The following is an 11,748-nucleotide window of genomic DNA, read 5'->3' as shown; positions in this document are numbered from 1 at the left end:
CTTTCAGTCCAAGCACAGCATCCACACGGCTAGAGTGCAAGAAACGATTCTGCGAAACACACGAGCCTTGCCTTTCCTTGCGAATCCGTCCTGGAACGAAGAACCAGCGCAGGCCCCTTGCGCAAAGCGATGGCTCCGCCCCTTTCATGAGCACTGTCCCTTTAAGGCCCGTCTCTTCTCGTCCAATTGCATCAGGCACGCGCGCTTCCTCCCTCCCCTGTCGGGCTCCTCCATTGGCAAGGCGCGTTCTCGCCAGCAGCGACGTGCGCGCACCCGCTTCCTGTCTAGGCGGAGCTGGCGGAGGGTCGCGCGCTCGCCCGGCCAGTCGCGTGGTCTCCTTGCTTCTCCATATTGCTGCGGAGGCATTAGAGGAGACGGGGGAGGGGGGACGCCAGGGTCGGGCTTCAAGGGTGGGGGGAGGAAGCCGGCGGCTTGAGCCCCCCCTTCGTCTCAGGGTGTGAATCCACCTGAGCGGGGTGGGGGATCGGGCCCCGCGAGGCGGCTTGCAAACGGGCGGGGGGGGGATCAACAAAGTTTGGGGCGTGCGCGTTGTCTGGGAGAGCCTGGAGCACAGGCGACGAGGCGGCTCTGCGGGGGCACAGATGGCTACTCAGGTGGAGGCTCTCCTGCCCGCGAATTCTTTGCTGCCCTCCGAGGAACATGGGCTGGTGATTAAGAAGCCCCAGGAGAAAGGCGAGCACCTCATGCACCCAGGGGAGAAGGCCAGCACCGACGAGGGCAAGAGGGGCGGCCCCGACAGCTGCAGCAAGGAAGGCGGCGGCAGCAGCGTGGGGGAGCATCTCCGCCGGAACGGGGCTCTGAAGCCCCCTAGCATCAAACAGCAGAAGGAGGACAGTAACAACCAGGAGAAGGAGAACCTGCTGCACCAGAGGAGCGCCGGCGGCGGCGTCGAATCCAACCGGCTGCCCTGCGAGGCCGGCGGCAGCAGCAGCGGCGGCGAGGAGGGCGGCGTGGGGCGCAAGGAATTCATCGAGGCCCCCCCGCCCAAGGTGAACCCTTGGACTAAGAACGCCCCCGCGGCGTTGGTCACCCTCAACGGGCAGTCTCCTGCAGGTGGGTCCCGGGACGGGGAGAGCGGGCGGGTGGCGGAGGCCGCGGCGCGGGGCTGAGAAGGCGAAGAAGAGCTGCTGGAAGTGGGGAGTCGCCTTTCTGCAATATGGTGACATCCCCCCTTCCCCGAACTCCACCCCGCCTTTGTGCATCTCCACGTACTCTCGGCTACCTCGCGTCGCCGGGGAACCCTTTCGTAAAAAGCAGTGTTAAAAAAGGGAGTAGAAAGGGTGGGTGGTGGGTGAAGCATGGCAGGAGGCTTTCACAAGCCAGCGTGAACCACCTCTCGAGGCCTCGCTTGCAGGGAAATACGCCCGCGCTGGGCACAGAGGGAACTACCTTTCACCAACATGGGTGCCGCCCCCGCGCCCCCCTTCAGGGCTTGACGCGGAATTAGGCTTTGCCTGTAGAGTTAAGGCGTGAATAAATCTCTTATGTATTAGTGACCCTCCCCTTCGCGCTCGGACCGTCGTTGCAATATTTGATCAGGCTGTAAATGCTTAATAAGCGTCAGCCAAAGAGATTCCCCCGCGCCGCTTCCCCTGCCTGAGCCGTGGTCGCTGCAATGCCGGGGCGGTCTGGCGTCTAAGAATATCGGGAGGTCAATCTAATCCGGTAACGTCCACCGGCCCGACGCCTTTGGCCTCTGAGCGTGAACGGGGCGGGAGGAGAAGGGAGAGGGGATCGTATTCAGGCTGCCGGAACCGCCTGTAATGCCCATATGGGGACGGAATTATGAAATAGATCCCCCGAAGAGGCCTTTCGAGAGACCCACAGACTGGCGTCTGCTGACGTTTGGGTTTGCTTTAATGAGGGTGTGCTGGGGAGGTAAGAAGGACCGTCGGACAAGTGGACTCCCGTTAGACGCGTGTGTGTGCGCGCGCGCCGGTGGGGGAAGGGAAGGAGGAACGCTGCTCCGGGAAGCCGCCGGTGGGTCATGTGGCTTGGCTGGGAAGCGGCGGTGGAGGGGGAGGGGGTTGCCTTCGGGAGGCGCCGTTCTGGGCCTCGCTGCAAACGTGCCGCTGCCGACGGTTTGAACGCTCAGGCTCTTGACGCCCGGCCGCCCAATGGCCTCGCCGCTTCCTCCCTTTCCCAGCATTCCCCTGCAGTAAAGGCAACGTGGTTTTCTGTCGGGGCGGACATGTGATTCCTCCGAGCTCGCCGCCGAGGGCCGAGGGCTTGCCCCTGTTTTGCGACGGCGGCGTCCCTTTTTTGGCTTGGGCCCCGGACAGAGCCCTCTTCGGGGCACCTGCGCGTGTTGGCTGAGGCTCCCAGGGTGACAGCGAAGTTGCGTCAAGGAGAGAAGGCGGACAAGGTGAGGCCTTCCAGCTGCTTTTCCAGCTAAGCTTCCATGTGTAATTCGGACCGCTGTTAAGCGGAACGTGTTATTGGAGGGCGGCTCCCCGACACCCCCCCCCCTCCCGCCTTCTTACACATACGGATTTGTAACCGTTGAAGGATCTCCGTGATTATGAATGCGTTACAAAGGCCTTTCAAACATGCACGTGAGCTTCATGGATTATTGCAACAGGGCTCTTAATTACTTTGGACTTTATTGGGTCGCAATGGTTGCATTTAGGCCTGGGCCCTCTTTTTCAGTAGGTTCATAGTTGGAATTTAACTGGAATGCTCTAGTCTTCCATTCCTGGCATTGATTCCAAGTCAGGCTGGAGGAGAAAGGTTGAAGGGTTGTTTGTCCACCGTGTTCCAGCTGGAACATTAAACAGCTTATCCATCTTTTGGCGAAAACAAACACAGAAAAATCAAAATAGTTGTCTAGTGATTATGGGATCTTGAACTGATAATTTTCTAGTATGTTTCCTTATAAACATAAGGTTTGGATGAGATGGGGAGGCAGGAACATTTAATAACAGATTTATACATTTTGTAGACATTGCTACATGACATGCAAGAGTCTTGCCACCTTTATTTGTGCTGTCATCCAGCTTGATGAGTACTTTGAGCAAGCTCGTGTGGTGTTCCGTGAAATGTTGGTTGATTCTAATGAAAAGTATTAGGTGACTTGTTCTTGGAATTTGTCAGGACTCATGTGGCTAGTATCAGTTTTGTAGTTTAATGTGCCACTTACAGCACAATTCTATGCAAAGCTATGCTGGTCTAAGCACATTGACCAGGGTTCCTTGTTAATGGGTGACGTATCTGAACAATTTTTTTTGTGAATTTGAACATTACACTTGGAAATTAGTTCTGTGGAAAAAGAGTATATTCACAAAAAAGAAATTTTGAACTGCATTTTCTGGGACTTAAACCATCCCAAACTTTTCAATTTCATACTTGATCTGAAATTAGATTGCTAATAGATTCTTGTACTTCACAGTGTATGATGATGAATCATCAAAGTTTACTTATTCTTGGAAAAGGCGGATCTTTGCAGCACCTAGTTTAAATGTCTTCATCTGTCCAAAATTGGTGTGTGATGGTGCTTATTGCAGCAAATTCAGTGACAAAACATATTTTATTAACAAAGTCCACGCCAGTACACTTTCATGAAGCAGGATACTGCTTTATTGAAACATGTTAGAACAGGCTGGAGGTTAACGTAACAGTATGTTGTGCTTGGTGTATATGCCATATATTGTGCTTTTGGAGGCCTGATATGTTGGGCAAGTTAGTTTAATGACTTTTTTGCTTCTCTTACTGGTAGAGTTTCTTATACACATATTTAGTGTTCTGTTTTCAACTGCTTCCGTGGGTTATCTTTCTTCGCTGAAGGAAAAAGAAACAGGACATGATCCGCCTTCATTGTAAGGATGACAAGATGATCCTGATGGACCTGATAGGGGCCTAAATTTCCTTCTGCATTGTGCAGGTTCACAATGACTATAACTGGACAATTAAAGGGGTTTGCATGCATTCCAAATCCTCACCCAGTTTCTTTTTCTCCCTCATGGAAGCCTCTCATGCCACAGGTACAAGTAATTTGCAAGGCATGAAAGTAAAAGCTAGCTTGGGAATACTGGCAGTGGTTGCACACCTCATGTTCCTTTTAACCTGCTTGTATGCCCATGCTTTGATAAAAGACTCAGCGTAACTGTCTCTCATCTCTTGGGATCTTTGGTTGTTTTGCTCATGTTGGGAGTAAATATGCCCATACTTCCAGTTTTCCAGCTTTTGCTGTACCAGGTAAAAAAAGTCTGCAACTTAATCCAAAGGTGGGAACATTTCTATGACTTGGCAGCGATGCTCATAATTTAACACAACACTAGTTTTGGCAAATGATTATGTTCTTTGCTTTTGAGGCTTTGTTTCTTCTCTTTTAAAAAGAGTATCTGCAAAGTAAACATAGTAGTGGGAAACTGCCAGATTGATTTGTGCAGTGACAAAGCTTTTTGGCAGATTTTATGGAAATCAATTACTTTAGCACCCTCATATTTTTTATAGTGTTGCACAATATTTTTAAAACCTGTAAGCATTGTCCATAATTGACTAGTATTTTCCTGTTGATGTTTTGTAGTTCATTTGTCTAATAACGGTGCTACCCTGCTTCATCCTAATCTGATTTAATATGGTAGGCTGGGATTCATTTCTGGAAGATATGTCAGGCGTTGATGGAGGATGACTAAAAAGGCATCTAAAAGAGAAAACTCAAAGTTCAGCAGAGTCTGTTGAGTGAAGAGCAAGGCCTTTTGAATGTTCGTTTAGAAGGTTCACTGACTATGATGGACTCTTCCAAATAACGTTGGCCTGATCCTGCAAGGCATTTCTCATGATAAGCGGGAGAGTATATTCAAGATTTTCTGAACTATTAAAAGAGACTGATGTGTTGTATGCTGTTACTTTCTAAATTTATTAACATTTCAACACCTCCCATCATGGAACTCAAGGCACTCTGAGATTCAGAGCCAAACCTACCTTAGCTTCAGCATGTTTACTTTACCATGTGCCTTCAGATCAAACCTTGTGATTTTAAAACCCATATCCAGATGACTGGGATTCTAGTTTTGAATGAAAGTAGATAGAAATCAGCTTGCTCCTGATTTCAAATCTGACTCCAGATATGGTATGTCATTTTGGATTTTGTGTTCTTGTAAAAATCATTCCTCCTCCTTGGGAGATGTGGTGTGGTTATGTGTAATGAACTAGTCAAGTTGCTTTGTTTAACTAGATAATGAGCTTTAAGAATTCCAAATTTCTTTCTGAGTTTGAAAAGCAGTATTTTTCATCATGATTTTATTCTGTGTACACATATTCCTCCAAATATCTTTTCCTCCTTTCCATTTCTGGGACAAGGTTAAATAGCTTGGTCGTGGTGTTTTCTCAGATCACACAGGACAAGGTGTCCTTTCATAAAGGCGTACCTCTGTTCATTCGAATTGTAACAAGTTGCAGCCCTAATTGTCTTCTGTTTGTAGAGATTAGTAGAGTAACATACAACTCAGCCAAGTATGCCATAGAAAATGAGAGAACTAAAGTTTACTTTGTCTTAGCCTTCAAAAAAAATTTAACCCAGAAGTAAATCTTGCTAGTTTACTGTAGCCCAAGAATTTCTTGGCTGAGGGCTGAAGTGTGTTGACTGTAGTTCTCTCCACTTTTTATGCATCACATTATGCTGTACTAGCATTGTGTAGCATGGATGAGACTAAATTAGCTTTTGCTTTTCTGTATAACACACTAATGCAGTAGCACCAAGAATAAATGAGTCAATGGCAGATGGGATGCCAATGCCATAAATTCTAACCTTTGGTGGGAAGGTGGATGCCTGCATAAGAGTAACCACATTTCATGGCTTGCTTCATGGGGGCAAGAGCATATCCCATATTATTGAAAGCGTAGCTGAGGATGAGTGGGATAATTTGTTTTTAAGCCTTGTATATGCAGTATTACTTCTCCAGTACTGATAACCTGATATTGTCCATTTTTCATAGTTGCTGTTTTCGCAGATATCAGCTTCTGGGTAACTTAGCTTGTGTTGATCTTAACATTATTGCTCATCTCTTAGTCTATTGTAGTGAAGATGGTGATTTCAAAGTGGGTCACAGGATTCTTAGATGGCTCATTGTGATGCGAACAGTAGTGGAAAGCTGTGTTGTCAAATTCTGATTTCTAGGTGACTTCAAATTTGGAGTAAGATTGACAGGTACCTCTTGAGCAAACACAGAGTTATATTGGCACTGCCCCCCCTTCCCCTATAAAATATTATGAAAACTATTGAATTAACAAATTCCAACATACCCTTATTTAAAATAAAAGTTGGTTAGTCGTCCACTTATTGGGTTTAACTGGATACTTCTGGCACAGACAAAATTTTGTGGAATTTCACCTTCTGAAGGAAATCAAAAAGTCACTTTTCTTCTCCTTTATGTTTATACCTTTAATTTTTATCCTGGACCTTTGCCCTATGCACTGTTTGTTCAAGTGATGCTAGGAGAATGTAGTGTTTGAGTAAAAACTGATTCATAGCTCCTTGTCTGATCCTCCTTAGCATAGTCCTAAATCTGAGTTAAGACTCTTCCAGCTATAAAGGATGTAGCATTCTTTCATTCAGCTTTTCTATCTGGTTCTTACTTTTTTAAAAATTTGACAAGGAAGCTGGTGTGATATTACATCTCAATTCTAAACATACACACTTGGAAGCAGTTCCATTAATTTAAGTGTGACTCTTTTTCCAGGTGTGGCCTTGAAAAGAGATACAAATTCAGCAGTAGGAATTCATTTTTCAGAGACAGATGCTCAGGTGTACTTTCATCTTTTTCAAAAGTAGGCATAGGTAGCTTGCATCTGCATCTTTTTGAATCTTTTATGCACTCTCCCAGTTAGATTTTATAAAAATAAATTCTTACCAATAGTTAGATTTTAGGGACACTTAGTGGGGACTTTGGTTTTCATGAGCCTGGAAGCTGAAGTTATTCTGAATGAAACAGAACTGAACAGATATCTTTCATATATTCTTGTGTCAGAAGTCAGTAGCATTTTTGCCTTGCGGCATCCTTTTTAAAAGATACAACTCCACATAAAAGTGACACAAGCATAGTCTTGCCATTTTTAATTTTGTCCTCTCATTTAGTATTTTGATGTGTATTATGAGACTTAAAATTCATTCTCTAGTAGTGTTTTCAATTGATTTTATTATTTAGGGAAAGCACATATAAATATTAAGTACTCTAGTACATGACTTGTTTTTAATCTTCCTTGTAATAACATGTGCTGATATCTTTCCATTTTTTGGTACGAGTGGGGGTAAGGATCTGAGAAATTGATTATTTAAAGACACAATGAGTTCTTGTCTGAGCTGAAATTCAAACTAGAGTGTTCTGAATCATAGCTCATAGTCTCAATCATTATGCTACACCAGCTTTTTGAAGTAGCAGAGTGGTCCAATAAACATACTGAATTTCACATCCCCACTCATCCTTGTGCTTATTGAGCAGCATTTGGCAGCATTCCAGAATCTTTGCAAGGGATATTTCTGGGACTGAGCAGTGGTGATGTTTCCCTTACAGTAGAAGAGTATGCCACGGAGGATGGATTTGCATCTGTGCTGATAAATATCTCGTCTTTGGCTTCAGTTCTCAGGATGAATGAATTGAAAATAATTTAAGTGGTTTGCGGACTCTAAGTGGCATAGAATCATGGGAAGTTTATAGATAGAGTATTTGGAGAGTAGTAGACTGAGACCATCGAAAACTGGCTTGAATGCCTTCCTCCTGTCAGCATTGGTTTTGTGTAAGGAGGGCCCTATACTGGTCTGGTTGGTTCTGTTTTGTAAGGCTTTTTTCTAGGTGAACATTATGATAGTATGTATAGGTGGTTGGGTTATAATATGTTAATCCCAGCTATGATGCACATTTTCTTTCAAATATTGAAAAATTGCTTGACAACCTGTTCACTTTAATTCCAAAACTAGTACCTAGCAGCCAGTGTGTAACTTCTCTCTCTAGTTACTATCTGTAGTCAGTTTCTTGTTGACTTTAGTGGGTGGTGGTGACAGCTTTTATACCACACCATCAACATGCAAGATGCTTTACACAATTCTGTGAACAAAAGAATCACGTTCCTGCCCCCAGTAAGACTATACTCTTAAGTTTTGACAGAAAAGAAACTGGAAATAGTTGAAATCCTGGTTGTCAGTTTCAACCAAAATGGGAAAAGGGCAATAATGTAGGCCAGGAGTTGGGTTTTCTAAGCTATCTGTTTTGCATGTCTGAGCACAGACAATAGTAGATAGGAACTGAGAGCTGAATATCACTGTTGAATGAATCAATTAAATGGACATTGGACAGTTGGAACTAATGCTTATTTGTCTAAAAGGATATTTGGAGAGCACTGTGAGAGGGCTAAGACTGTTCTATAGGAGAGAAAAAAATTCAGCTAGACCCAGATTCAGAATTTTTGTGGCGTTTTTTTTTTCTGATTTTCTACTTTGATGTAAGTAATATGATGAAGGATGTTTATGCTGCTTTTCCAAAGCAGGTAATGGTGGTAGTGTCCACTCTGTATAATTTAATGGTTGTTTGGGAATGATCATTGGAATTGCACATTTTAAAACGAAGGAGGTTTCTTCCAAAGGGTTGGCTGACATTAGCTGCAGAGGGCAGGAACTCTTTGCTCAGCATCAGAACCTTGTGTATTTGGTGAAAACATGATAATATGAAAGGGAGAAAGGGGCATGTTGATAAAGAGGGTGCTGTCATTTGGACCTGGTTAGATTAACAGTTTATGCTAGTAGTCTTGAGGAACTGGAAACATCCTAGTAACAGAGGGTGGGGGATGGGTGTTCACACTGAATCAGCAGGGCTATCGGTCCTTAAAGTTGAACTGCATTATGTTTTTTATATTTTTGGTTTTTTACCTTTCTAACTGGAGACTTGAGCAGCTCTCTAGAGAAGCAATATGCATTTATAAATAAAAGAAATGTAATTTGGCCATGAATGATTCAGGGTCTGCATCTTACACTTCTTAATTTAGGAAGCATTGAGTTTAGGTGGATTACCTGTTTTCTGTACATGCCAGTTTCTAAGAAGCATGTGTATTAATCCAGTTTCAACTATTTAGTGATCAGATACTTGTTTACAAAGTACTGAATATAAATATCTTATTTGCAGCTTATGCATGTTCACACATAGTGCCTTGCATCTAAAAAAAAAAGAAAAAAGTGGCTTTCAAATTGTGTGTTCTAGGCAGGGAGAAGATTTTGCATCAGATGTAACTAGAGGAACTTTTCTTCCAGCATCAGATGTTGATTGCAGCAACCAAAACTTCTATGCCAACCAGTGATGCTCCAGAGAAACAGGGAGTGTGTGGGGAGACTCAAGTCACAGCAGCTACCCCCAGTCCTTTTCTGACTTCTTGTTGGAAGCAGTCTAATGCTGTTGTAATGCTTGTGTTTGGAATAGTACCCCAACCCAGATCCTGACTCCAGTAGTACGTTCTGTAAATGTGACATAGGATTTTATGCAATTTGCTGGAGAGGTTGCTTGCTGAGCACTTGAACCCAGGTAGTCACAGTAAGTTTAGACAGGGCCTAAGTCTTTGAACATTGAGAGAAATTTATATAAATGTAATAAATAATAACTGTGGAAAAGACATCAGCCAGGTGGTATCAGATTGTTGGTTCCAGAGTTTGAGAAATTTTCTGGATTTGTAGTAGAAAGTAGAATCTCTTCTAGTATTTATATAGGAAATAATGGTAACTTTACATGTACATTAATTGTTTCAAAAGTACACCTTCCTATCCTGTGTATAAGTCTACTATGTGGTAAAATGTTTAAAAGCAACAGATCAATGAGTTATCAGTACATTTCTGTGACTTGTTTAATCTAAATCCTTTGCAAATTTAATCTCAAATTTCACCCAGTTAAGCATTATGATAAACTTTTCAGTAAATCTGGGTATAGTCAAGTTGTTCTTGCATTAAAGTTAGCATGCCGCTACAATGCTTCTGGAAACCATTGCTTAAGATGGTGGATTCTTCATATACTGGTTGAGTTACATGTATTGGATTGGATTCCATGATCCAGTGGCAAGTGGTTTTTATGGTTCCCCATGCCTTCAGCAGCTAATTCTGTCCTCAGAAAAGATTATTATTGTGGTCATTGGAAACATATGGATGATTCCTCTGTGGTCAGGAGGCTATAGTGGGGAAGAGGATGAGGATGAAATTCTTCTGTAATGGCTACTTATCAGTCAGTGGTGAAGGTACTGGTTATCATCTGTAAATCCCTTTATGGTTTTCTGCCCTCATATATGCAGAATCCCCTTAGTTATGCTTTGCTGTGACAATTTTGCTCATTGGTGCAAACCCTGTTGAAGATGCCACTCTGAAGATGGGCAAGATCACTCTCACGATGTGGAGTAGCTTGCCTAAGAAGATCAGGAAAGCTCCCACAATTCTCATTTCACAAACTATAAAACAGAATGGTTCAGGAGTGCATTTCTCTGACTTGATAATGTAGTACAGTTGAATGGAGGGCCCTTTTATTAAGTGAACAGGATGGTAGTCTAGTCCACTGTTGTATGTACAACCTTGCTCTTCTTTAATTGTTGTTTGTGTTTGTAGTTTAGTATTTTTAGTACTTTGACATTCCATGTTCTATATTTTTTTTGCGCTGTGACATTTTTCTGATGTCTTGTTCATTTTTCTGTTGTCTTGTTCATTGGAGTCCCTCCAACCAGGTGAATTCCTGCCTTTATTTGACCTGATGGAGGCTTACCTACACATGCCCATTCTCCAAGCTCATAGAAAGTTCCTTAGCTTCTGTATAGGAAATGAGTCCGTTTACTTCAAGACACTACCATTTGGCTTCTGCTTGGCCCCACAGCTATTTTAAAAACTACTTATCAATGCTGTAGTCAGACTAAAGGAATAGGGCATTCACATCTGTCCCTACCTAAATAACTTCCTGTTTCAGTCCAGCTCATGTCAAAAAGCTATCCAGGACACAGGATCTATTGCCTCTGTAATATTAAATAAAGAGATATAGCCTTTTAAATGATTTCAGAACCTCTGAGCATTTAGGGTGGTCTCTCCCCATCTCTGCTGAACTTTAGTCTACATCTTGTGTTTCTGGAAGGGAATGGCTTCCTTCTCCCTTCCCAGCATTAAGTTACAGTAACCTAAACCACAGAGTGAGGTTGCCAGACTGCCTGGAGGAAGTTAGCTGGCTGTAGAGAAAGGGGAAGTAAAGCCATAATTCCATTGTGGCCACCTTGATCTTTACCTGAGTACCTGCCATGATGGTGGCTTACTACTTTTCTAAGAACACTGATGCTGCAGACCAGGGTGGGGCGTTGTTGGGGAAGATAGATCTTTCCATCCCTGGCATAAGGCCTGCAGCTCAGAAAGGCTTGCAACTTACCAAGCTCCAGTCCAGGTACTCCAGTGTTTCAGGGTGGGAACCTCAAACTAGGCAGTGGCGGAGCCCACTTTACCGAAACAAGGGCAGGTGCCATATTGGAGAACAGTGCTCAGAAGAGCTACAGATGGCTTCTCAACTACTTAGTATCACTGCTCTAGAAGTCTTAAAAGCAAGTGTCATTCTGTGCACTGTTTAAAAAAGCAGGTGTGTTAATACATAGTTTTTATTAAATATTTTTATAACTTGATAAGCATGCAAATAAGTGAGAATAATAGCACAAATAGTTTAAAGAGTGTAACAGTTAAATACATTTAAACTGAAATACATTTAAACTGAAAACTAGCAGAAACTAGAAAAGGCT

At 43.5% G+C, this 11,748-nt stretch overlaps 1 protein-coding gene across 2 annotated transcripts in view; it reads left to right on the top strand.

Moving 5' to 3' along the window:
• Positions 1–337: 337 nt before the first annotated feature.
• The window catches only part of LARP1 (La ribonucleoprotein 1, translational regulator), a 93,014-nt gene continuing 81,603 nt past the window's right edge, over positions 338–11,748 (top strand). Inside the window, exon 1 of one of the 2 annotated variants that reach the window (XM_048488248.1) lies at positions 338–1,074. In XM_048488248.1, coding sequence (XP_048344205.1) covers positions 603–1,074 — 472 coding nt within the window. In that variant the 5' untranslated portion in view covers positions 338–602. Of the gene's footprint in view, positions 1,075–2,077; positions 2,387–11,748 lie in introns of those variants that run through there. The other variant, XM_048488249.1, reaches the window with a different exon arrangement.

The sequence above is a fragment of the Sphaerodactylus townsendi genome, linkage group LG03 (genome assembly GCF_021028975.2).
Source record: "Sphaerodactylus townsendi isolate TG3544 linkage group LG03, MPM_Stown_v2.3, whole genome shotgun sequence".
NCBI lineage: Eukaryota > Metazoa > Chordata > Lepidosauria > Squamata > Sphaerodactylidae > Sphaerodactylus > Sphaerodactylus townsendi.
This window is presented reverse-complemented; position numbering and strand designations above follow the sequence as displayed.